A 27,225-nucleotide genomic window follows, 5' to 3' on the forward strand; every position below is an offset into this window, starting at 1 on the left:
TTGGTCATCGCACGACGAGCTCACTCCTAAAAACTGGTTTCAACTGTTTTTTTCCAGTCTGCTTTACCTTTAAGGTCAACTTGCCCCTCTCTTCACTGGGTCAGTAGTACACACAGGCCTCTCTGTGAACCCAGGGGCTTTCTAGAGTCTAGAACCTCCTATGCAGACAGACTAAGGCCGACCCTCTGTGAGAGAATTAATATTCTCTGTTAGCCAATACTACCTACTTGGTTATTGATTACAATATCTAATCTATTTGATCACTGATTAAGGGACTATTTATTCAAAATCTCCATCACTGTCCATGAAAAATGTGCCACAAAAAGTCCAGGCATCCAAGAATTTTCATATTGTTGCTGCCCAAAACAAATATCTCCAAAATACTTTACAGATAAGACAAAAATGCCAATAGATTTTATTAAAAGTAATTCTGTAGCTTTTCTTTTGGTCTATTCATCATGAAATTGTCACACAATGCGAAGGACAGCTGAGCCCTAATGATGTAGAAAAATTAAAAAAAACGACAAAAATGGAGATGCATGTTTTTCTTCGGGCAGCGACGATATGTTATTATTTCTTATGAATTTAAAAACTGCTTCTTTTTATCCAGCCAGATCATCTTTATACAAACACAGGTTTGATTAGTTCAGGTTACCCTCAATGCAGGGACGACCGTTTGGACAGTTTAGGCACTGGGCAGCACTTAAACACAGCAACTGAGAAGATTAGGATCTAATCTGTCTGCCTTACGCTGCACTGTAGGCATGGCTATCCGTTATGTGTAAGCATGTATTTTTCTTTTTATAGTGTCTTTCTCTCTCTCTCTCTCCTGGACTCTCCCTTCACAGGTGTACCTGCTCTGTGATCAGTCATGTGAGGAGGACCTCTAACTAATCAGAAGCCTGGCTGGTGTAGGTGGGGGAGGAGCCTACATTTTAAAAGATGGCTGAAGAGAGAGGACTGATCACCTGTGTTGTAGTTTGTGTTGGGAAGTGCTTTAGTTGGTGTTTTACCTGCACACTTTTTAAGTTTGTTTTACAGGTGACTGATTGTAACACCTGGGACTTCAAACAGGTACGAGGGGTGCCTATACATTCTCACAAGGTAGAAATCCACTCTGTCTAGTTCCCTAGGTCAGAGGTCACTGCTACATGTTCCATCCGATTAGGTTTTGTTTTTGTTTTTTTCTTTGGTGCCGTCCACAGTTTGACTCGTCCAGTGTGGTACTAGATATCATAGCATACCTTTCTATTGTGGTTGGTTTGAATAAAATGGCCTCAAAAGCTCTGTTGGCCAGTTCCTCCAGCTTTTAGCCCATCATCACCAGTTCAGTCTTTTTAATGCCACGTTACTGATCCCACAGCGCCTTAGACAGAACTCGGGGCCGTAACACCACCTTTCACTGAATTTGGGGGAAAAAAAAATCGAATCGAGTGTCCAGGAATTTTACAGGGCTAAGAAAAAAAAAACAGAACAGCTAAAAGTGGACATTGGGTTTGTTTATTCGGGGAAGGATTCAGTTGACTGCACAAAAAAAGCTTAACATTCTCACATTTACAAGAAATTATAAATATTTCCAATTATCCGCCACCTTCCTTCCACGAACTGGAATCAGCTTGTCATTTTTACATCGTCATTAGAAGGACTGTATGAGCCACATAAATCAATAAACCATTTACAGTAAATAAATCCATCAGCTAACACAAAACAAAAGAACAGCCTAGAATATTAAGACACCAGATGATTAATAATTTCAGTAGAGTCAAACTGAAAGCATGTTAGGTCTTGTGTTCCTTGAGTAACCCAACCACACCGACGGGGCTATTTACAGCTTACTACAGTCTCAGAGTCCAAAACGATCACAAAGACCCACCTTTTAAAGTCTTTCTGACGTTTAATGTATAGAAAACGAATAACCCTGTATTATTCGAGTTGGGTTTTAAAATGGAAACGCTGCACCTCCACAGCCGGAGTCTGGGCGCCTGAAAACGCATACATTATGTACTTTAAAAATCAAGAAAATCATAATTTACGGATAAAAATATTGCAAAATCTGTCTTGAAGTGAGGAAACGGACATGCTTATTCTCCACGATCGTAACAAAGCTTGTTAAAATCATCGATTGCCGAAGTTTTAGAAGTTTTCATATCGCAAAATGCTGACCAGTGTCTCAGACATAATCAAAACAGGGCAAAAATCAACCAATTCATGATCCGACCGCCTTTAAAAACATGAAATGGTGTTATTTTTGTGGAGGTTCATGACAAAAACAAATAAACAAAAAACAAAATGCCTAAAACAAACTCAAACTAAACGACATTTTTCGATTTTCTTCATATCCACAGTTTAGCCGACTCATCTCTGAACTTAAAGCAGTGACTGATAACCACCGACCTCACGGAGAACGACCACAAACCAAAGACTGGAAAAGCATTTCAGTAGACTGAGAAACCTTATCGGAATCAGACATATGATTAATATATGCCCAATTAAAAGAATAAAAATAGTAAATCACATTACTGCATTCTTCATAAGGCATCAGAACACTGCTGACTCTTTACCGGGAGAGCTGACCTCGAAATAAAAAAACGACAAATAACGTGACGGGCCAAAATACGCCTTGTAGTCTGGTGATCTTCAGAGATAAAATAAATAAATACATCTATGTGGGTTATGATATTAAGGCAATGCAGTGGCTTTTTCTTCATGCTCCTTTCGCCTTTACGGCTCTTTTTTCGCTGTAGGCAGTTTTACGGAATTCTGGACGACGACAGTCAGACGGAGGGAGTTAAATAAACAACCACGCAGAGATATGAGCGATAAATAAAACCGAAACGCCTTCAAACGACGCCGCACAGCACACGGTGCGCCGTAACACGCCGCCCTTAATCATAAAATCACCTCACGTGGAGGAAACACCGAGCCCCAAAACAACAAATAAACAAACGAAAAAAACAAAACACAGTCAGTGCAATGCTCAGAGGAGGCTGCTAAAGAGTTCCCATCATCACACGCGGGAAAAGAGATCACTGCTAAACAGAAATTCACCAGCAAAGAGAAACAGAGTCTGAAAGAAAAGGAGAATGAAAAAGGTTTGTGGTCCAGAATTTTGAGCACATGTTCAGGGATTTAGTGAATGTAAGCTCTGTAGACTGCAGACATGTCGTTGTCTGACTGGTCCAAAGCCTTCGCCCTCTTGTAGACCTGAAAAAGAACCACAATTCAACAAATCAGAGCCAGAATTACCAGCCAACATGACAATTTTTAATAACAACTGATATTTTAGTTATTCAAGCATCCAAACTCCTCTGTAACAGCACTTTATCCTAATTTAATTTTTCATTATTAGTCAATAAAAAAGAGTGAATGAACTCATACAGTCACTTTAGTCCTGTAGTCAAAAGTCAAAATGTCTATTTCCATCTAGTGTTTGAATCGGTAACTGCAGGGTCCTGTGACCGAGGAGCCTCACACAGTGCTGCAGCAACCCTTAAATATGGCTCATACGGTTTATGTCACTGATCAGCTCTCAGGATCGGCCAAGTTAGAGAAATATCGGCTGATGGCAGATCGCATATTTGGGCTAAAAACTGGCCAATACTGATACACAGCTGATCAATACTGATACACAGCTGATCAATCCTTCCACCTGCATTTAATACACAAAAACTGATAATCTGGGTTATACGTCTACGTCTGTCCATAACAGAGGAGCATGGTTCTGTGCTGTGACAGCATCGAAATGGACGAGAAAGTAGCTTAGGGTGATACAGTATAAAAATGGCAATGCTGTACAGCTTCATGTGGAACATATAGCAGGAGCAAGGAATACAGTGGGGTCCAAAAGTCTGAGACCACAATGAAAATCTGTATTTTTTTCCTTTCACCCCAGGAAATAAATCCATTTTTAGAATTTTTAAAAAATTAAGGCAAAGAAAAGAATTAAAATGAAGAAATAACAAATTCTGCACTATTTCTAAATACATACATACATACATACATCCATCATCTAAACCGCTTATCCTTCTGGGTCGTGGTGGGGTGCTGGAGCCTATCCCAGCTGTCATTGGGCGGAAGGCAGGATACACCCTGGACAGGTCGCCAGTCCATCGCAGGGCAGACAGACAGACAGACATACATACATATACAATCACACACACATTCACACCTAGGGGCAATTCAGCATGTCCAATCAGCCTGACTGCATGTTTTTGGACCGTGGGAGGAAACCGGAGAACCCGGAGGAAACCCACGCAGACACGGGGAGAACAGGCAAACTCCACACAGAAATGACCCTGGTCACCCGGCCGGGAATCGAACCCAGGCCCTTCTTGCTGTGAGGCGACAGCGCTACCCACCGCGCCACCGTGCCGCCCATATTTCTAAATATTTCTACATGTTCGTGTTCAGACGACTCTCAGGTGGATCTGATCTGCTCTGCTGACCGGAGACTTTCACACAGACTAGTGGAGTCCATGCAGATTGAGTGCACAAGGTCAGTAAAGCAAAGCAGGGAGACACCACCAAATACTAAGAATATTCTGAAATTAATGTTCAGATTTCAAAGATTGCACATTTCACTTTAACTGTTATGCTAATAATGTGATCTGTAATGAAAAAGTGGTCTCAGACCTTTGGACCCCACTGTAGATAAAGTGCATGAGTGCAGCAGTGACAAATTCACAGCGCACAGCATTGTGTGCATTTATCTAGTTCAATCTAGTTCAGCACATCAGGAAAAACATTAGGCCTTCTTACCTCGTTTGCAGCCGCCGCCATTGGCGTCGGATGATTAGCTGAATCTCCCATTGAAATGGCTAATCTTAAATCTTTCTGAATGTGTTTTAGGTAGTAATCTGGTTTGAAGTTGCCCTGCAGGATATCTAAAAGGAAAAATAAAAATCAGTCGTCATTCTAAACCATAATAAGTGCCCAATATTATTTATGTCCACTTGCAAAAACTAAAGTCATATCATCTGAAATGTAACCCTGACCCAGCGATCTTCAGCAGCTCGTTTTTTGGTGTGGTTGCTTGGACATTTTCATATTTGCTTACAGACTGAAAGGAAGCTCGATGGTAAGCTCCACCTACTTTGGCATTTCTGGTCCACAAACGTGCTTGCCATCTGCCCCTGACAAAGAATATCCAGGAAGGTCTGTTGTGATTGGCCCGTGGCTTGAGCCAGAGTCAGTCCCTCTGCGATGGTGGCCATGAAGCTGCCCTGGACCATGTTGAGGATCAGCATCATCCTCGCAGCGTTGCCGGCTTCTCCTGATTTACAAAACAGAAACCAAATCAAACACATTACAATCAGAACTCAAACTAGGTCAGGAGTCGCAACCCAAAAGTTAAGAAGAGCCATTTTGTCCTGAAATCAAACCACCTTGGCAGCCACAACATTATGTCCATTTTATTAACGTAACGTTTTACCATCTTGGCTGTAAATGTGTCTCAGTATGTGCTGATGTACTAGTATAGACTAAAAAATAAACAAAATACTTATTTTGCTCTGTTTTAATCTTTAGCTCAGCTATAGCTGCTTTTCTCGCATCTCTGGCAGGAAACTTTTTTGCAGAAGTAGAACAGTTTCTTGTAAAATGTCTCTCAACGTTCGATTTTTTACGAGGCTGAAGTCGCTTCTCATTCGCCAGCTTGTTGCTTGAATTTTCCCGTTCCACCTTAAATGGTGCCTGATGCGCCAGAATGTAACTGCTGCACCATTTAAGGTGGAACAGGAAAACCGTAGTCGTGGACAGACGTTCTCAGTCACCTGACGAACAGCTGCTCGTTTTGAACTGATACACGAGCATCAGTGTTACTGAAGGTGCACTTTCAACCACAATTTCCAGCCCTGCTTACGATTTTTGATCCAAACTCTCTAACACGATTATTCACGCTGGTTTAGCTAAGTGACTCAAATCTGTCATTAATGTGATGAACCGGCGTCCTGAAATGACCCTCACGTGCACATCCTACTCAGTAACGTCACGTTAATGGATCACGTTCATCATCAGCACAAACTAACGAGCAGAACGAGCTTCGCTGAGAAGATAATTAACTCTGATCAGCTCTCAGCTTCACTGCTTTGTTGCTTTTTTATTGTTTACAGGCTTAACTCTCCTGCTGCCATGGTAACGCTGAATGATGGCGCTCGCTCAGTGGATGAATTCCGATCTGAGCGTCACAGTAAGGTCGCACAGCCACGAATCGGATACATATCAGATCTAAGAACATATATGAAAGTGGCTCTGGTTGGATTCGAAAAGATCAGATTTGTGTGCCCACACCGATCTGAATCACATTAGGGCAAAAAAAATCAGATTTGTGCCACTTCAACCTGGTAATGGGAACACAGCCTAGAGTACAGAGGTCACTTAAGTCACTGTTATTACTGAAACAGCTGAGCATTTCTGGACTGAAGCTCCTGCCACCTACATCTTTTCCTCTTGATTTTGATCCAGAATCGAGGTCAATCGGACCTGCTCAGCACTTTTAAGTCACAGAGCATGGCAGGATGTTCATTTCATGCAGTACACTTGTCTGGAAACATCTGCGCTTGTAATGTTTCTCCAGTAATCTATTCCCCTTTAATCTGTCACCCGTTTGTATGTCTGACACAGTTAATGCATGACTGTGTGGTATTAACCAGTAATCCATCTTTAGAATTTTAACCTGTCCAAAAGCCCCAGTAGGCAGGATTGAGGAGAGACAGGATTTAGCTTAAAAATTTGAACAAGTACAACTTCCACTTCCCTCCCTCTCCGCTGCGTTCCAGCCCCGCTTCCAAAGCCTCTTCCAGCAGAGGCTGGAAGCCCTGCCCTGATCGTACTTCACCTGGTTTCCGGTCAGGATATTCGCAGTATTGTTAGATTAATCATACATATCACAGCTGTCAATTGACAATTCTGGGAGGAACCTCAAAAGGCACAGATAGATATGTATGTGCCTGACTTTTTGTGAACAAAAAAATATGCATACACAAACGCAACAAAGCTAGTATTAAAGCTTCCTCACACAGCACTGAAAATTAGTCCTGCACCGCAAGAAACTGTGTCGGGTGCAGACCTCTAATTAACACTCCATCAGTCACAGAGGATTCTCGCAAAAGGCATTCGGAGGACTAGGTGGAGCCAGAGAAGCCTGATTTTTTTCACAGATTATCTGCCTCTTGTACGACTCTCAGAACAAAGAGACAGTTTTAGCAAAGATGACAAAGATGATGTACTTTTATACAGCGCTACCCACATGTTACATATTTATTATTTTTTTAAAATATTTCTTTGGGATTTTTACCCAATTTTCTCCCCAATTTAGTCGTCTCCAGTTCCACCCGCTAGTTAGGACTCCCCCAATCACACGATACTATCAACGCTAGGAGGGTGAAGGCAGCGCAGGCTTCCTCCGAGTCCTGTGAAGCGCCACTGCATCTTTTCGAACTGCCACTCACACAACGTCATTGGACAGGAGGAAAGCGCCAACTGCCAGATCTGTTACGTCAGCTAACAGACGCCTGCACTGACTAGCATCGCGTTGAGTGATGGGGGGAGAAGGAGGGGCCATCCCACCCACCCACCCAGAGAGAGCGAGGCCATTTCCGGCTATGGACTGGCTGTAGCATCACCAGGGATTGAACTCGTGATCTCCTGATGACAGGGCCAGGTTACGTATTTAAGGCCCATCCACATCAACTACTATTTTTTCAGACAAAACAATGGATGTGATTTTTAAAGTGGTGTACCTAAAAAGAAGGATGTTTTGCCCATAGCCTGGAAGCAGCTGCTACAGTCTTCGTAAACACTCCGGTCTCCCGCAGCAACTATCACCAACATCCCGTCATTGGACAGCTGCTGGCTGCCTGACACTGGCGCTTCCAGGAACCGGCCACCTCTGGACGTGATGACCTTAAAGACACCAAAAAAAGAAATTAAAACATGAAAATCACAGTCCAAGGCCTGGTACCAACAACCAACTCAAGCTCCTATTAAGGCTAATAAAATACATAAACAGCAGGATTAGAAATGCCCTACAGGTGTCTGAGCATTTAAATGCCCTTATGTTCAGCATACAAAGCACAACACCGATTAAAAAGGCCATCTCGGTCTCTGAATTCATGAACAGGCTTGCAGTTATGAGCACAGAGATTCTGTAAAAGCTTTACACCGAACAGGAGACCAAAATCTCCAACACACATGCACTGTATATGTACAGTGGGGTCCAAAAGTCAAAGACCACTGGTGAAAATGCTTCGGTTTTGCATCCCTTTATTATCAGCAAAACAGTCAGAATCAAAAAATACAATCTTTGAAATTTTAACATGAATTTCAGAATTTTCACAAGCCTTAACATAGTTTAAAAAATCTGCTAATATTTGAGTCCCAGAAATGCAGCAGAATCAGGAATAATTCTTCATTTCAAATTATAAGACTTTGTTGTTTATTTCGAGGTTTAAATGGGGGAAAAAAAATCAATGTGTTCTCAGACTCCACTGTAAATAGGAAGTCTTTATAAAGTGGAACATTTTACACATTTTAATCAACTTATCCAAATCCAAATTCTAATAACTGCTTTTGAAATACAAGCATATCTTTTATCTTCAGTTTGAGTGTAATATTGAGTATTTGGAGATTATTCACTCAACAAACTCTTTTATCTTTGAGGCCAATAACCCTGACCCTGCCTAAGTATAAACACAAAATGGCCATGTTTTTCAGTGATTACATTTTATTGTGCACCTTTAGTTACAGAACTTACCTGTGAGAGTTCTGTAATGGTTTCTGGATCGACTGTAGACATTTCTACATAACACTTTCCCGGTCTGATTCCCTGCAAAACACCGCTGGGACCCAGAACCAACTGAAAAACAAAGGCACATAAGTGAACACACAAATAACCAAATTATTCAGTAATTAATTACATTACAAATGTTATACTCTACTACTTATAATTATGTAAACTCCTCATTAAGTGGCCACCTAATACTTATGTTAAATTATACTGTCTTTTTAATGGGCAGACAGATGCGATTCCTATTCTGGATGCTGATTATAGGTTTCTTGTCACTGTTAAATCCAAAAATAAAAAAATCATTGAAGAAAACGAAGCATTAGAGTTCTCCTGCAGGTTTCTACCTACATCTCTGGCAGCCTTTGGGTCCGATACACAGGAGAACGTGATGTCACACATGGACACGACCTCTGCTGGCGTTCGCCCTAATCGGGCACCTTCCTGAATGAACAGGTCACACTGCAGAGAGACACGAGGTCAGTGAGGGAAGCTGGTCACTCTCTTATAACTGATTTAGAACAGCACAGTCAGGTCTGTATTAACTAGGTGGTGCAAATCTGTGAAAAACGGGGAAAAACTCCTTGTGATGATTGTGATTTTGAAAGATAAACTGATGTGCAGTGATGAACTGAAGTCAGTCAATCAACTGCACTGAATGCAGAATGTTATAATCAATTATAATCAACTATAATAAAAGTAATCAGTGGTGATGCTCAGTCAGATATGGACAAATGTATTATCTGCATTTCGTCCAATCTGGCAGTTTTAACGGTAAATAAAGGTGAGGCAGTTCAGAGCACTTGTGCTGTGTTTTGATACTACTGTTCCACCTGTAGTAAAACATTGCAGCATAATTATAAACAACTACTGTGATAAACAGCCAGCTCTTATATTATATGCCACTTAATCTAATCCAGGTTATTTAAATAGGCAATACATTTTCATTTAAGAACTTAAAATACCAGTTCGGCTCATTAAAGAGCAAATAATGTTACTTATATTGTGACTTTAGCTGAAAATGCACTTGTTCTTGGTCAAAACAGAATTGTTTTTCAAATGTACAAGTCCATATAAGTATGCTGTTTCACTGCCTATACTGAACTGCTGAGCAAAATATTCACTCAAAATAATTCTGAATCAGATTAATATAATCAAATCATGCTTCAATGTAAGATTCAATAAACTATCATGACTGAATCAAAGTGAGGTCAGAGAATTAGACCTATAATAAACCTCACCTTTTCTGCTGTGCGATTCCACACTGTGACAACGTGCCCCATCTTCAGCAGGTTAGAGACTATACCGCTACCCATCAGCCCAAGCCCGAGGAACCCTATCCTGTTACAAAGAAAACAGACCACCAACAAGGACTTAAAAGCTTAAATACAGCTACAGAATGGAACACAAACAAGCAAACATTGTTTATAGTCGCTGTTGGAACAAAACCTTGTATCTCCAAAACTGTAACTTAACAGGAAAAGGAAAAAACATTCTAAACTTATAACGGAAGTTAATGTTAATGATTTTTTCCCCCAAGTGATTTTGGGCAATTTGCATTGGTCTGTTCACTGTGAAATTTCAGCACAGGGCAAAGTGTGACTGAGGTTTTCAAATTATGCAAAAAAATGAAAGACAAATATGGAGAGATGAGGTTTTTGCGCAACAGCAACTACATACATTTAGGCCCAATCCCCTTTCTTCTTTTTACCCCTACCCCTTGTTTTCAAGTGTCACCCTAATCCCTTGGAACTGAGTTACAGGGTAGTGGTTGAAATCTTCCCTCTGAAATGGGACCCTCAAATAAAAAGAGCATCACTTCATTAACAGCTACCAGCGCTGCTCTGTAGGCGACCCTGCCAGTCTGCAGTGACAGCAGAGAAGTTCAGCTCCTCACTGCTGGGCTTTAGTTACATTTAGGGAATCATATGCCTTCAAAGAGGGGGGCAATTATTTATTATCACCCACCCCTAATTCTTCAGTGATATGAAGCTGAAGTCAGATATTCACCAGATTCTTGTTCGAATTTTTCCGTTCCACCTTAAATGGTGCAGCAGTTACATTCTGGCGCTTCAGGCGTCAGAACAGCTGGACTATTTAAGGTGGAACGGGAAAGTTAGCTAGCTAGCTAACAAGACATTAGCATGCTATTAGTGATTTTTTAATGCTTGGTATGAAGAAAACGACCATAATACACTGAAACGACATTAAACTAAGATAAAACAGTGGTTATCATATTTTTTTAACAGAGAAAATTCTCACATTTGTGGGTTTCTTTGGTCTCTTGTTCTCCATCTTTTCACTCTGTTTGGAGTCTCTGAAAAACCTCTGTTTGGAGGGTCATGTAGCCCAAACACTTCGCCCTACCCCTCTATCTCAACAAGAATCGGGACACCCTACCCCTAGACGTGAACGCGCAAAATAGAGGGCTAAGGGCTCAGTGGTAGGGGCGAGGGGTGAAATGGGACTGGGCCTTACACCTGCATATCACGTCAAAAACATAGACCAAGTCCAAAACATAATGCTTTTTACTGATTGGTTTGGGCTGGTCAGACTGCAGAAAATGAAATCGACATACTGTGACATGCTGTGTTGAAACAATAATAAAAAATAATTCTTTTTGGAAAGTGTTATTATTCTGAGGAGTCATGATTTCAGCATAGTAGGTCTAAAACGTTTTGATGTACTGCTAACAGAAACGGTTAAAGCCTGATCTATTTGAGGCAGGATGGGGCTTCCATACCGCACTGCAGCATGTGTACAACTCTTCATGTCTGTGTATAAAACCAGCTGATCCTGAAGCTGCTGTTCAGTCACTCAGCCCTCAGACGGTACCTTTTGTCTGTAGGTGTGATGCTGCCGTTGACTGCTGTGCTGTCTGCTGCCTGAATGGATGTGGAGCCAGCGTCCTACAGAGGAAAAACACAAGCACTTATAGTCGCAGTGACTAACAACGTCCCCGTCCAGAATGCTAAGGGAGAAAACTCACCTCCTCGATTATCTTCAACCGTTTGCTGATCGGCTCCATTGAAGAGGCTGGCTGTAAAACAAAAACAACCATCATGAGACTCTGAAAAACTTCAGCAGGCTCTGGCAGCAAGCGTTCACTCAATCGCTAGACGTGCAGTTGCTAGAATATGTGGGAGACCTAGTTGGGAAATAAGGGAAAGTGCAGAGAATAATAAGGTTAAAATAATTTAATGATGTGCATTATTTCATAGCTAATGGTGCAACGTCGGACAAGCTTTTACAGAACGTCCAGCAACAACCACGCTCGAGAGCTGCCGAGCAGGGCTGGGCAGCAGGACTTTACTGTTATCGTGATAAATCATGTTGCAATACGCTTTTCTGAGCATTCTGTCAGTATCTTCAGCATTTATTCATCACTAAGAGAGAATAATGTAATCAATCAACCTTTATTTAAACCCTGTGCACTGAGGGAGAAACTCATTTACAACGTGGCCGAATATCATACAAAAAGAGAACTGAAGGGAGTAAACAAATTTATGAGTAGAAGTATCGCAAAGAAAATAAATAAGAGCCAAAATGTCCATTTTATCAGCTCCACTTACAGAGCAGGTACTATTTGGGTGGTGGATCATTCTCAGCACTGCAGTAACACTGACGTGGTGGTGGTGTGTTAGTGTGTGTTGCACTGGTCTGAGTGGATCAGACACAGCAGTGCTGCTGGAGTTTTTAAACACCTCAGTGTCACTGCTGGACTGAGAATAGTCCACCAACCAAAAATATCCAGCCAACAGTGTCCTGTGGGCAGCGTCCTGTGAACACTGATGAAGGACTAGAGGATGACCAACACAAACTGTGCAGCAGCAGATGAGCTATTGTCTCTGACTTTACATCTACAAGGTGGACTGACAAGGTAGGAGTGTCTAATAGAGTGGACAGTGAGTGGACACAGTGTTTAAAAACTCGCAGTAGCACTGCTGTGTCTGATCCACTCAACATAGTACCTGCTCTGTGAGGGTCCATGGGGGTCCTGACCACTGAAGAACAGGGTAAAAGGGGGCTAACAAAGTATCAGAGAAACAGATGGACTACAGTCTGTAACTGTAGAACTACAAAGTGCACCTATATAGTAAGTGGAGCTGATAAAATGGACAATGAGTGTAGAAACAAGGAGGTGGTCAGAATGTTATGCCTGATTGGTGTGTATATTTATAAAACAAAAAGATATCAAAGCAAAGGAAACAACTAAAAAAATAAAAACTTCAGACTAAATCAACTAACACAGTCGCAGGCTGAATGGAGGTGGCTGATTCACTGTACCTAGAATTGTTGATAGTATTTTGGCAGCATTTCACTGAGACCCTGCAAATAACCGTCATAAAAAGTCTCTGAACGCTTCTGGATACGGACGAAACAGAACGGGACCACTGCAAATCGTGGGGGCAGCAGAGCCAATACTTCAAGCAAGACACAACCACAGCCATGTAATATAAGGTAATACAAATCCACATTACAGACCACCACAGTCTACCGCACTGCCTCTTTCATAGTAGGTGCATTATTACACCATCCTCCACCATCGCCATGTTTGTTTGCTTTTGACTCTGGACTGCCCTCTAGTGCTTGTATTTCTTAACATCCATGCCAACGTAAAGGAAGCATGGAAGTATGTGGGCAGTGACGGCTACATTGTTTGTTTTTTGTACATAGATAAAGCATTAACAAGCTTTGAGGGTGAAACAGAGGTTTGCGTGGGACTGTTTGGTCCCGCTCCCGCCCGCTCCCACAATGTGAAAAGATGTGGTGGAGCTTCATGTGTCTCAGAGAAAACCTGTGACTTCACCCTTCCAGCCTGGTAGTATCGTGTAACTAGGTCTGCCTCTAGCAAAGAGGGAAATGGGCCAAAGGTGGGTAAAAATCCCCAAGAAAAGTAGTTGAACTGTGTAGTGGTAGCTAACTGAAACCAGGCATAGATGAGAATGAATTTACCACCGTGCTAATGCTAACACAACTGTACGACAAAAAAACTCTGTCATAAATGACTTCAGACACACACGATAAGCTAAAGTAGGTATTGTGATATAAACTGAGTCTGTTCTACAGTTTCTCATTAGGCTGAATGAATAACTGACTCTAAATGTAGGTATTGTGATATAAACTGAGTCTGTTCTACAGTTTCTCATTAGGCTGAATGAATAACCGACTCTAAATGTAGGTATTGTGATATAAACTGAGTCTGTTCTACAGTTTCTCATTAGGCTGAATGAATAACCGACTCTAAATGTAGGTATTGTGATATAAACTGAGTCTGTTCTACAGTTTCTCATTAGGTTGAATGGAATTTTCACCAGCGCTCTGTAAAGCTTGTCCAAACTCACAACAATAGCTACAAAAGAAGGCAATTTTGGGCGGGTCGATTAAAAACTGTGCCGTAAGCTGCCTCTAAAGCTTATCATCCACGCCACGAAAGCACAAACCATCCAATCTGGTGCAAGAGCCAAAAAAGCCAGCATTATCTCTCACAGCCATAAACTCGGTTTCAGTTTAACTGAAACACTCCAGCGAGACAAAACTCTGTCTGGCAGTCATGAGCAGTTCAGCGCGTTGCGGATGAAAAGCCTGAGGCAACCGAGTGGCCTGTTACCGTTCATTTTCATTCACTCAATCACATCAGGATGCATCTGATACTGTCTGAGTCATTTGAAAGCAAGACGTGTTCAGAGCAGGAGGTAAAAACAGTGTGCAGAGGAAAGGGAGAGACTTAACAACAATACGCAAGCTTAAGTGCCTTTGGGAGGCTTGTGCATATAAGGAAGTTGGCTAAGACTCTCTCTGTTGGCCAAAAACAACCTTTTCCAGTTAATATTTTTCCTTTTCCAATCAGTTTTTCAGAGGAAAAGGTTGTTAGCAGGCAAACAGGGGACGCACAGCCTGACTGGTTAGAGTGACTTTTAATAAAGAGGTGAAACTGACAACTTTAATAACTATTAAAGTCTGAATATTCAAGCATTCTGGCACATCTATACAACACACATTTAATAAAGGACTTATTTTTAAAGATTAACAGGTTTTAAAGAGCAAATAAGTGATTATGGGTCAAAGTTCAAAGCTTTCTGTGTTGCTAACAGTGTCAGAACAGTAAAAGCAGTATCGCGCCATCTCTAACGTCAAGCTGTGCATTATTCTGAATATGAACGTGTTCATCGTGTCTGAAATTTCCAAAAAAATTCCAAAATAGCAGCTCCAGCTGTGCTCAGTTAGCATGGCCAGTGTCGCTGTTACAGAAAACCAGCAGTAAAGAAAGGGAAGGAGTGGAAAAAAAAACAAAAAACATCACTACCAAGCCATGTGCAGGAGATAAAGGACAGTAAGATATGCTAATGAGGCATACTGCATCTCCTCTTACCTTCTCAGACTGGCTGAGCAGAAAGTGATGGAAATGTGGGTCATCCTTTACCGGCTATAACGGAAAAGAGTTAAATTGGAAACTATTCTCTGAAGAGATGTACTGACCTGATACTGGACTAATCTGAGTCTGTGTACAGCTGAACGGTGGGAGGTAAAGTTAGAAGCTGTGGGAGGAATCGTTCTGCTGTCGGCCAAAACGGCCCATCTGTACAGCAAACCGTGCATACAGTGCCATGAAAAACACCTACACCTGCTGATTCTCTGCGTTTCGGCAGAGTAAAGAGTGTTTATGTCGTCTGTGATTGGGCTGTTATTTCATTTGAAGTGTTGTGTTCATCTATCAGATGTTTTGTTTCATCTTTCTAGGCAGCTGCAAACAATTAAAATGCTCACTCAAGTCCACTGTTATCAGGTTCAATTATTGGTTTGGAAACTGTTTTGTTTGTTTGTTTTAATGTGTAAACACCACCACATCTGGGAAAATATGCTGCGTAAGCAAGCGGTTCATTCGAATGCTCCAAGGTATATACGCCTAACTGTTCAGCAGAATTAGCTCTAATGTCTGCATCAAATCTAGTCCTAAATTGCAACAACAGCAGAGTTTTAGTATGGAGAACTTTTTAAATCCACTTTTATGAGGTTCACTTAAACACTGGTTTTATTTAATAATGATAATGATAATAATGATCATAACACACATAAATGCATATATCACAACTCATTATCCCTGTTTATGCTAATTAATTAGTTATTAAACCTCAAAATCAAACATTAAGAGAATCTAGAGAGCACATATATATATATATATATATATATATATATATATATATATATATATATATATAAACACATTTTGACTGATTTTGACATGCAGGAGTGCTCATATGCCTGACTTACGTCAAAGTAATGACATTGACATTTTCACAGAAAATCTGACTTTCTTAACCCAAAATTTTAACTATATTGTAATCAGTTATTAAGTTCAGAGAACATAAGTCACCTACTATTATTACTACTACTACTACTACTACTACAACAACTATCATTATTATTGTTATTAAAATTACTACTATTATTGTTATTAAACCCCAAAATCAAAAATCCTAAGTGATGCTGGTGAGCATACACACACATATTTTTAACTCTTTTCTGGACAGAGTAATGGCCTCCTTTAAAAATACTCAGATACAAGTGAAACCAGTCACTTCCTGCAGTCAGTGATCAGTTTAAAACCTCTCCATACAGGAACGCTGGCCTTCTCCTCCACACACAACCTAAACACCACCTTAATCATTCTCTTTTACCTAAACATCGACTACGTCTCTTCTTAGACCGAAGACTCCAGTTTCGTTCTGCTTCTTAGAATCTGTTCTGTCATCAATGCTAATCTGAGTTTACGGATGATTTCACTCCCGGCTTTATCTGTGGTGGCACTGAATCTGCAGAAGTTACAGGAAGTTATTTTGCATTTCTCACCAGATGTACAGGCATCAGCTCCTCTGCAGCAGTTTAGAGGACTTTAAATCATGGTATGTTGTGCATCTGCAAGACTGACTGATCAAAACCAAGAGTGAATTTCCTATCAATTAATTTTATGATTTGCAAATCCATAATCAGATCTGTAAATCTGTAAGTCTGACTGTAACCGAGGTCTGGTAAGTACAATCCTCATATTAGAACTATGAATCCTATTCATGTCGTATTTTATGAAATAACGTATAGTAACATTTCACGCTAGTTTACAAATCACTGCCGAAGTATTATAACTTCAGGGTTTTGACAGAAATAGGTCACATTCTAAATCATCCTGTTGAGCTTCCTTTGGTGAGCAGCTCACATACAGGGGGAGGACAAAATAACGGAAACACCACTAGATATACACTACTCATTCTCGCTGGCCAATTTATCAGAAAGACGTACCCTATAAGTGACCCATTGTAGGTTTACAGTTACTGCACTGTTTATAAGTCCCCCTAATCCATTTATTAATAGAAGGGGACCACCAGAGGACCACTACTGTCCAGTAACAAAGAAAATCTTTGTTAGGTGGGGTTCAAAGTATGTATGTGAGCTGTTAATTAGTTGATGTTATGGTTGTCTATCTTAGGGATGCATCGATACAGATGTTGGTATTGGGTATTGGCCTAACATCCGATACCAGCTGATACTGTCATAAGCTGAGTGTACGCAGCTGCACTAATAAACAAATGACGCGAGCTAACACTGAATGAGGGTCTGCTCTCACGGAGAAGTGGTACGGATGTCGTGGAGGTGGGCAACAAAGCTGATGGTTGCTTAAAACATCCCACTAAGGCAGATTCCCACCAGAAACACACTGTGTGATTTTAGCCCATTTTAAACACAACCACAATCACTTCCCCAATACAGGTGGAGACATGTAGGCTAACAAAACGGAGGCGAAAACGTTGACAATTCCTACCAAAGTCTGTAAATGTGACTTTACTCTGTTTGAACAGAACTGCGAGGTATAAGTGTTAATATGGTGATTTTTTTGCCTCTAATTTAGACGTATCCAGTTCCACTAGTTAGGACTCCCCCAATCACACGATACCACCAGCGCTAGGAGGGCCTAAGCAAACACGGGCTTCCTCCGAGGCCGGTGAAAATCCACCACATCTTTTTGAACTGCAGCTAATGTAGCGTCATTGAGCAGCTGAACGCGCTCAGAGGAGAACATTAAACGCCAGCTCTGTTATGTCAGCTACCAGACACCTGTGCTGGCTAGCGTCGCGCTGAGTGATGGGGGAGACGGGGGGGGGCAATCTGCCCACCCAGAGAGAGCAAGGACAACTGTGCTCTCTTGAACTCTGTACTTTTCAAACGTACAGTGTGAGTCACCAAAGAACAAGATTTCTAAAATCACACAGTGTCTGTCTGCCTTTAGAGGACATTCAGCTACAGCTCAACCAGCCAGTCAAAAGACTCCAACAAGAAGGAAAACTCCACAAATGAGCTCCTCAGATCTGATTCCTGCAGTTAAAATCAGCCACATGTTAAAGATTTAACTGCTAAGTTTGGTATCGGACTTGGTGTCAATGAGGCTGAAAAATTTGAAAAATGTCTGAAACGTCTGAAAAATTATGTTGATGCATCACTTAACAAAAAACACTCCATAAGAACATCAAACAACAACAAAACCTGCAAAACTGCAGAAAAAAAACAGGGAAAGTAGTTTTTCATGGCAGTGTCTACAAACTACACAGTACCTGGGGAAATATGCTGGATAAACAAGTTTCATTTAAAGAGAAATTCCACTGATTTTCCAAAATGTCTGCATAATTAAATGATTAAGATGTAAACAGAGTCGTTCAGAGTGGTTCAGAGTGGTTTGGTGTGAAACTTACAGAGTCAAAACTGTTCACAGTGGTGGTGATAGGAACCAGACGTCCACCTCTAAAAGCTCCCTCACAGAAAGTTACTACATGAAATGGTTATGAATTCACTGCCTGATGACTGAGACACTGTTTTCATAGCGTTTTTTCATATATTATTGTTTATAGTGGATGGGATACATGCAGAGTGTTGTGAGGCAAAATAGTTCCCAAAGAAAACTTATTATTTTCCACTATTTTCCATCATCAACACTCCATATAAACTCAGAAGACTCGTGTAGGTTCACTGGTGGTTCTGGATAGTAAATAAAATGTCTATATTTGTGTTGTAGTCATGGTGACCCCTGGTTCCTATCAGCACCACTGTAAAGACATGAACCATTTCATACCAAACCACTCTGAATCACTCTGTTTACATCTCAATACTAAACTAAATGAATTTAGTAAAATCACTGGAATTCTCCTTTAAATATCTACATGTAATTACATGTAACTGTGGTTTTGTAATAACACTAACAGTTCTGATACATAAGCCTAGTCTCAGACTAAACTGCAAGGTAATGGAATCTCTACTTTTAAGGTGGAGGGCTCAGGCCTAAAACTAAAGCCTGGGTCTGGGTAAATCTGGACCTAAAACAGTGTGATTTTGTGACTAGGCCATAAAATTTGTGTCCCACACGTTATAAACTCTGTCTGCTTCATTTATAAACACAGCAAAGTACAGAAGTCTGTTTCGGCCACGTAGGAGAAAAACAAAAAAATCCTCCCCCTGATTCCCGCAGCAGTACGTAAAACCACAGACGAAATAATTACTTTTACTCAAAGGTTTGATGTTATGATGAAATGACTCTTCCAAACAAGAAAATTTATTGCTCAGAATGTTGACTTAATGACTCAAAAATTTGACTTACGCAGAAGTAATTACATTTTAAAAAAATTTTGACCCAATTCAAAATTTAGACTGTTGAAATAATGGCATTCTTTAAAATTTGACTTAACTCAAATGTTTGACTTACGTCAAAATAACGTTCTAGAAAATGTTACTTAACTATTATGACTTCTCAAAAATAACATTTATAACCTGACAGCTTTACAATTCCAATTTAACTTAATTTGAAACTATGACATCAAAATAATGAATATTTTTTCTAAATTTGACTTAACTCAAATGTTTGACTTGTCAAAATAACATTCTAGAAAATTTGACAACACTTACAACTTGATAAAAATAATCACATTTTCACTAACTCAGTTTTACAAGTACAATGATTAGATTTGAAATTTCGACTACATCAAAAAAAATGACATTTTCTTTAAAATCTGACACGTTTGACATGTCGAAATACCATATTTTAGAAAATTGTACTTAACTCTTATGACTTGTCAAATATCATATTGACAATCTGACAGTTTTACAATTTGAAATTTTGATGACATCAAAATAATGATTTTCTTCACAACTTGACTTAACTAACAGTTTGATTTAATTAATTTTCACTTGTCAAAGTGATATTTTCCCAAAATCTGACTTATCAACTGACCAACTAAATTGTCAGTTATTGAGTTTAAAGTACTTTTTCGTGATATAAAGTGAAGACTTAGGTAGTTTAACCTTTTATTTCGATATACTAAGCCATATTTTGTGAAAATAAGCGACTCTAATTTCACAGAAAAAAAAAATTGGTCCTTCTTTTGAGATGAAAAGTCAAACTTTCAACATAAGTTCAAACTCTGACACATTGCTGTCAGAATAGGGGGGGGCAGAGGGTCCACAAACAGCTACTTTCATCCTCCTACCTGGCCGAAAAAGGTTCTTCCGTATCAAAGAGCAGATTAAACAGGGCAAACTGTGAGTTTATCACCTACACTGCTCTCCCATTTGAATCCTGCAACTGTTCCAGCCACCACCCGCTGCACAGAGGACGGTTCTGGGTCAGAGTCAGTTTGATCCTTAAGGGAAAGAGAGACACATTTACCATATACTTAGACTTGACTTTATCTGCTGAATAAAGCCTAAAGCAAAGCCGCAGAGGCGCTCATTCAGAACGCAGCCTCGTGTGCACTCAAGCCGCACGGCAAATACAAACAGCACTCAAGCGATGATGAAGCGCGTGAGTCGGCCCGACCAGACGTAGACGTGTGACCGTCACCCACGGCAGGCCAATCACATGACCCCACAGACAGAGTCTGAAGCACACAGCCTATGGAAAGCTCAGAGGGACTCGTTCTAAAGGGCCCTCAAAGCACAGCAGTGGTGTACTGACCTTGTCCGAAGAGCCGCCCTTAAACGCGTCCTCGTCGTCTTCCTCTATAATCTTCATCGGTTTCGCTGTCGTTTTCTGCCCCTTGCCCGTTTTATTTTTGTCGTCGGAGGCGTGTGCCTGCGAAAAGAGCACAGGTAAGTCAACAGGAGTTTCCATCAGGGGTGGTCAGTATGATACGTTATCATCACGATAAACTCCATCACAGTTCTCTGTCCTGGATCTTTATCTTTTTTCACAAAGAATCTTAAGACTTTTCTTTTTAGACGTGTTTTGGTAAATTAATTTTTTATTAATTCCGGATCTCTTTTCTTAAGAAGAATCTTAAGACCTTTTTTTTAGGCGTGTTTTTATACATTAATTTTTGTTTTACATAATTCTGGACCTCTTTTCTTAAGAAGAATCTTCAGAATTTTCTTTTTATTAATTTTTGTTTTGTTTTAAGCGATTCTGGATTTCTTTTTTGTTGAGAAAAATCTTAAGACTTCTTTTTAGGTGTGTTTGTATAAATAAATTTTTGTTTTAAGTAATTATTAATCTTTTCTTTTTAGACCTGTTTTAATGAATTCATTTTGCTTTGCTCTAAAAACTCTAGAGCTTTCAGGAAGAAAAATCTAACAAGTTTCCCTTTTAAATGTGTTTTATGGATTTTATTTTAAGAAATTCTGGATCTTTTTAAGTAGAATCTTCAGACTCTTCTTTTTATACGTGTTTTTTTTTGTTTTGTTTATTTTTCTGTTATTCACCTTGAGCTGACATTGTTTTTCTCATTATGATGGGTATGGTCAGTACTTCTAGATCATAGGTCATTAAAACGACAGATTTAGACCAATTATGGCGTTTGTAAACAACAACAACAACACAATGTTCGTCTGTTTCTCCAGAATTTCTTGCAACCGAGATATTAACCCTCCTATTAACTTTGGGGTCAATATGACCCCATTAAGTGTTTAACATCTCTCAATAAATGACTAACAGCTCTTTTTTTACTTTACATTTAATGACTTCATTTAAAAGGGACAAAGGGGTAAACACTGCCATGATAACATGATGTGTTCAGTGTCCTGTACACATTTTGTATGCATCAGTGTCCTCTGTGGTCAGTTTTAGCTGTGTTGGCTGCACAAAACACAAGAAATCAACACTTTGCACATATTTGTTTTGGTTGTTTTGGATGATACTGAGGAAACTATAATCTTCAAAACACTTCCCTCTGCTTTGGGCCCTAAACTAACCCAACAGGACCTGTAGCAGTGCGAGAACCACTGAGAGTTCACACCACATGGGGGAGGAGAAAACATCACTCCTACCAGAACTTTGAAATCTCTTTTAGATTGCTGTGGTCAAACTAACCACGAGGATAAAAGAGGTCAGTAAATCTGCGGATAACAGGAAAGTTAATGGCTGTAACCTGCACCTCAACGTTAGAGCAATGATACAGATGTGCCTAAAAAATATTAAATAAAAACAAAAATAATTTTGATTTGGTTTTGATTCATACAGTTGTATGCAAAAGTTTGAACACTCAAATTATGCTGTTAATTTAATATAAACATTAATAAATATGGCATATGGTTGTTTTTTCTCCTCTAATTTGTTAAATTCAGCAAATAAACACTAATTTTGCATTAAAATGTTCGTGTTCTCTGTAGAAGATGTGTTAACGTATGCTCACTTAGTCCGCAAAACCACACGCTACACTAACCCCCCCTTATCTCCATGGATAAAACAGTCTGCTAAAAATGAACATGTAAATGTTTACAAAATGTATGGTGAAACTGTTCAGAACACAGTCCAGCTGATCTTGTGAAAGCCTGAACAAATTTACTGAACAAAGGTCCTGACGTCTGCTTTTAATTTAGCTTTCAAACTGTTTATTTTTGCTTTTGGTTTCAGTTTAGTTTCAGTTAGTGTTCATTAAGGGTTCACAGGGTTGGACCGGCTGCTGGGTTATGCTTGGCCTTAAAGATGATCAGACTGATTACTTTTGACAGAGTAAATGTGAATGTTAGTGATGTTACTGCAGAAATGAAACAGTGTCATGTGGGTTAGCTTACATGGAAATACAGCATAACATTTTCTGTCCTCGCATCAAACCGTACGGCACAACATATTTGAATTTTTCCTGCTCACGAAAATTATAGCAAAATCACACAGTGACGTCAGATGAGACAGACGAACAGTTACTGCTCAAACTGCAGAGTAACGATGGCAGCACTAGCACTGTGTAATTCTATTAATTTTTCACCACTATTGGATTTTCTCCCTGTTGTCCTTAAATGCTGAATTTACTAAAACACTGTACTCGTAGCTTCCAGCCTTCTGTAAATGTGGCAAAGCTGTTCTGCTGCTGCATACTGTCTATTCCAACTTGACAAAACTAAACTTCGTGATACATACAGTGTATCACAATAACACCTTTAAAGAAGCTACATCCTACAATTCCTTTTGGATTTCATTTTTGCCTCTGAGGTCCACTTGTTGTGGTTTTATGCTCCTAAAACAAAAACTGTACCTAGTAGAACAGGTGAATGTGTGTGCTGGTTTTCGTGACGGCACAAAAACAGTGAAACAAAAAACAGTCAAAACAGGCTGTTTCCATATACGGACTGTATGGTTTGGTATGTTTTGAAACAGTGTTTGTCTACTATATTTATCTCCTGGAGGGTCAGTGTCCAGCACAGTTTGGTGATCTACCTGCTTAAACACAGACGATTATATAAATGACTCTTTCAGTTATTCTGCTTCTAAACTGTGGAGCTCAGTTCAGCTTTTATTAGACAGTCGAGCTCAGAGCTCACTTTTAATAATCATCTGAAAACGCAGCTCTTTAACTCAGCGCTTCATTAAAACTCTACGTCTCGTGGTTTTTATCTTTTCAATTTGATCTGTATCATCATATGATTTTAAACAAGTACTTACAATTTCTTGCATTACTGTTGAGCTTTATCTCCTGTCTGTAAAGCACTTTGAGCTGCCAGTGGCATTAAAAAGTGCTATATAAATACAGACTATTGCACTATTATTGTTATTACTATTACTGTTATTATCATCATCCTGCAGGTTAATTGCTTGGTTTAGTGGGTGTGTTTGTGTGGGGAAACAAACTGTACTGGACTCCAGCCATCTAGGACCAGAGTTGTGCAATTTTATACTTCTGCCATAGAACTGGTCAATATGAATATATATATATAGATCATCATCATGTACGATGCAATATGCTTTTCTCAACATATCAGGTATATCGTCAGTACTTGTAGACACTGACCAACTGCATGTTTTATTATAAAGAGAGCAAAATTAGTCCAGTTCAACTGGATTTAGTGCCAAAGACTGAATAAAAAATCACTGTGTTCAGTTTTTGATAGCATATTTTTTTTAAATGTAGCACTACTGGTTCTTTTTTCTCTGTTCCAACTGATCAGATGTCTGAAAAAATAAATATCATGGTGTATCGTGAAAATCTTGAAGGATCTTAAAGTATTGCAATCTTATATTTTTGCCATACCTCACGACTATTTTGCTATATCACTCAGCTGCTTTTTATGTGTTCAAGTGGTGTCAGAAACTGGGAAATAACTTTTTTCCCCATTAGGAAATTGCACTCGACCAGCTGACAGTCACATTTCAAACTGGGAAACTCGGAATTCCAGTCGATAGGGGAATTCACTAGATATGACAACTTTTCACCTTTTTTACTGGAGAAAATGATAAATTTGGGCTGCGCATTCTCCAAATCTCCATTCTGTCTTTTCCAAAAAATCCCGAGCAGAATGAAGCCATATTTACTGTGTAACCATCTGGTAAATACAGCCTTTCGATGTGCAAGTTTCAAGCAATGCAGGTACACGACAGTCAATGTCAAACAGGCTTACTTGCTCTTTCCCCTTGGCTTTCTTTAGATACTCTTCAACAGCGTCCACTGCCTGCTGGAAGCGTTTGCCTTTGTTTATCTTGATCATCTCCTCCTTGTGGGGGTGGTAGGGCTTCAGCTGTTCAACTTTTATCCAGGCACTGAAGGGACAGAACGTTTCTCCAGTGAACCAAAGCTTAATTTCCTCACAAAACCCTCAAATGCTCCACAAACAGAGTTTACTCACTGATCCTCGGTCCCGAAGAACTTTACGAAGAAGCATTTCTTGCCTCTGGGCTTTTTCAGGTCCTTTGGAGGACTAACGATCTGGAAAGAAAAGGATGGTTTCAAGGTCAGAAACAGGATCTGAGAAACATGATATGGAAAACTCTCAAAAAGCCTGGGTTACTTTCAGTCCCCTCCAACTGGTAAAGAACAGCATTCAGGACCACACACTTAAAAAAGATGGCTCTTTAGCAAAGGTCCTATATAGAACTATCGGCATGTTCAAATGGTTCTTTGCATGGTGAAATGGTTCTTGAGGTTGATGAAGAATGCGTCGTATATGGTTCTATATTTCACCAAAAATGGTTCGTCTACTGTTACATGCTTGACATCATATCAATAGCAGAACCATCTTCAAAAAGATTCTAGATATAATCACTGAAGCTTGAAATGGTTCTATATTAAGCTCATGGTTCAAACTTGCTGAAGGACCACTTAAAGAGCCTTCTTTTTTAAGTCTACACAATAAAAAAAAAAAAAGAGAGAAATGGACAGATGAAGGTAAACGACACAGGTTTATGAACTTACCTTTCCTGGCCAGGGGGGATACCGTCCAAGCTTCCCCCTAAAGGACAACATTAGAAAAACGAACGTAAGCTTAAAGTTTGGGTCAGTTTGTTTGAGATTTAAAAGCGCTTGAGCAACATTAAAGCCACGACAGCACCAGAGTAAACGTTGGCAGTCCAAAAACAGCTTACTGTTCAGCTTAGCTCGCAGAATTAAAGGTAAATTCCACTGATTTTCCAAAATTCCTGCATAAATAAACGGTTAAGACGTAAACAGGGTTGTTCAGAGTGGTTTGGTGTGAAACGCTCCGTTCTAAAGAGTCAGAACTGTTCACAGTGGTGGTGATAGGAACCAGACGTCCACCTCTAAAAGCTCCCTCACAGAAAGTTACTACATGAAATGGTTATGAATTCACTGCCTGATGACTGAGACACTGTTTCATGATAGTTTTGAGAAGATTTTGGCCTTAAACTCCATTTATGGTGGAGGGATACATAACATGCAGGGCGCTGTGAGGCAAAATAGTTCCCAAAGAAAACATATTATATCAGATTTTCCACTATTTTCCATCATCAACACTCCATATAAACTCAGAAGACTCGTGTAGGTTCACTGGTGGTTCTGGATAGTAAATAAAATGTCTATATTTGTGTTGTAGTCATGGCGACCCCTGGTTCCTATCAGCACCACTGTAAAGACACCTGAACCATTTCACACCAAACCACTCTGAATCCCTCTGTTTACACCTCAACCGTTTGATTTAGCAGAAATTGTAAAAAATTTGGTGGAGCAGCCCTGCTGGTGTTTTTCTCGCATCGCCAGCAGCGAATTCGCTCTGTAAAGTTGTGCTTGACGGGCAGCTGCAGTGCTGCGCCTGAGAAGGAAGCGCCTGTCCGGAGTTTTGCGGGTTTAATCGGGGAATTAGCGCTGATTCTGCAGGCTGAGAGCCTCGTTAGCCTGCAGGCTAAGAGCTGCTTCTGCTCAACGTTTGGCTCGCTGCGGGAAAAACACGGTTTCCGAGGAAGAAACTGCTCCGACACATCGACTACAGCAGCGCTTACGATGTGTTCCGGGCGGTGGACCGGCCGAGCAGCGACAGAGGAGCGATTTAAAGACAGAAAATCTCACCAAACCAGATCCCCGATCCGCAGATGCACCGCCGCCATCTTAAAACCCCTTACAGAAACGCAGTGAATGCAGGGAAGGCGCACACCCACATACGTCACTACCATGGATATCGGTGGGGGTGAGTGGGGCGGAGGGAGAGGGGGGGTGTACACAGCACAGGACCATCGATATCTGTACCTGCGACCATCGATATTTACAGACTTCGCTTTCGTGACCATCGATATCAACACAGTGGACAAATTAAAGGGGACCGTTTTCAGCATTTCTGTACATTAAACGGTTCAGATGTAAACAGAGGGCGGTCAGAGTGGTTTGGTGTGTACGGAGCCCCTAAAGTGACATGACGATTATGTCTTAATAAAGTGTGGCCACAAAATAATATGTTGAGGCAACAAGTTATTATACACTGGCCACGAGTTGTTATACTAAGGCCACAAATTACAATATTGAAGCCACAGTTTACTGTATTGAGGCCGCAGTTTACTATATTGAGGCCACAAATTAATATTTGGTCACAAGTTAATGTATTGAGGCCACAAATTACTATTTTAAGGCCACAATTTACTACACAGAGGCCGCAATTTACCATTTTGAGGCCCCAAATTAATATTAGGTCACAAGTTAATATATTGAGGCCACATGTTACTATACAGAGGGCACAAATTACAATGTTGAAGCTAC

At 40.2% G+C, this 27,225-nt stretch overlaps 1 protein-coding gene across 4 annotated transcripts; it reads right to left on the reverse strand.

The window, feature by feature from the left end:
• Window positions 1-1,479: 1,479 nt before the first annotated feature.
• Window positions 1,480-26,640, reverse strand: glyr1 (glyoxylate reductase 1 homolog (Arabidopsis)). 4 transcript variants are annotated; one of them, XR_005008315.1, is made up of 17 exons: window positions 26,545-26,640; window positions 25,438-25,474; window positions 24,872-24,951; window positions 24,647-24,785; window positions 20,775-20,891; window positions 20,377-20,460; window positions 15,156-15,209; window positions 11,772-11,822; window positions 11,618-11,691; window positions 10,024-10,123; window positions 9,134-9,244; window positions 8,753-8,854; window positions 7,740-7,902; window positions 5,093-5,272; window positions 4,759-4,883; window positions 2,913-3,204; window positions 1,480-2,867 (listed from the first exon to the last, which is right to left on the reverse strand). XR_005008315.1 is itself a non-coding variant. In XM_036589507.1 (16 exons), exons 1-16 carry the CDS (start codon window positions 26,580-26,582, stop codon window positions 3,130-3,132), a joined length of 1,530 nt encoding a protein of 509 aa, XP_036445400.1. In that variant the 5' UTR covers window positions 26,583-26,640; the 3' UTR covers window positions 1,480-3,129. The 4 variants fall into 4 exon arrangements, 3 of the variants coding, with proteins under 3 accessions (XP_036445400.1, XP_036445401.1, XP_036445402.1); XM_036589507.1 differs by having other exon boundaries at window positions 1,480-3,204; XM_036589508.1 differs by lacking the exon at window positions 15,156-15,209 and having other exon boundaries at window positions 1,480-3,204.
• Window positions 26,641-27,225: the final 585 nt, after the last annotated feature.

The sequence above is a fragment of the Colossoma macropomum genome, unplaced genomic scaffold (genome assembly GCF_904425465.1).
Source record: "Colossoma macropomum unplaced genomic scaffold, Colossoma_macropomum, whole genome shotgun sequence".
NCBI classification, from domain to species: Eukaryota; Metazoa; Chordata; class Actinopteri; order Characiformes; family Serrasalmidae; genus Colossoma; species Colossoma macropomum.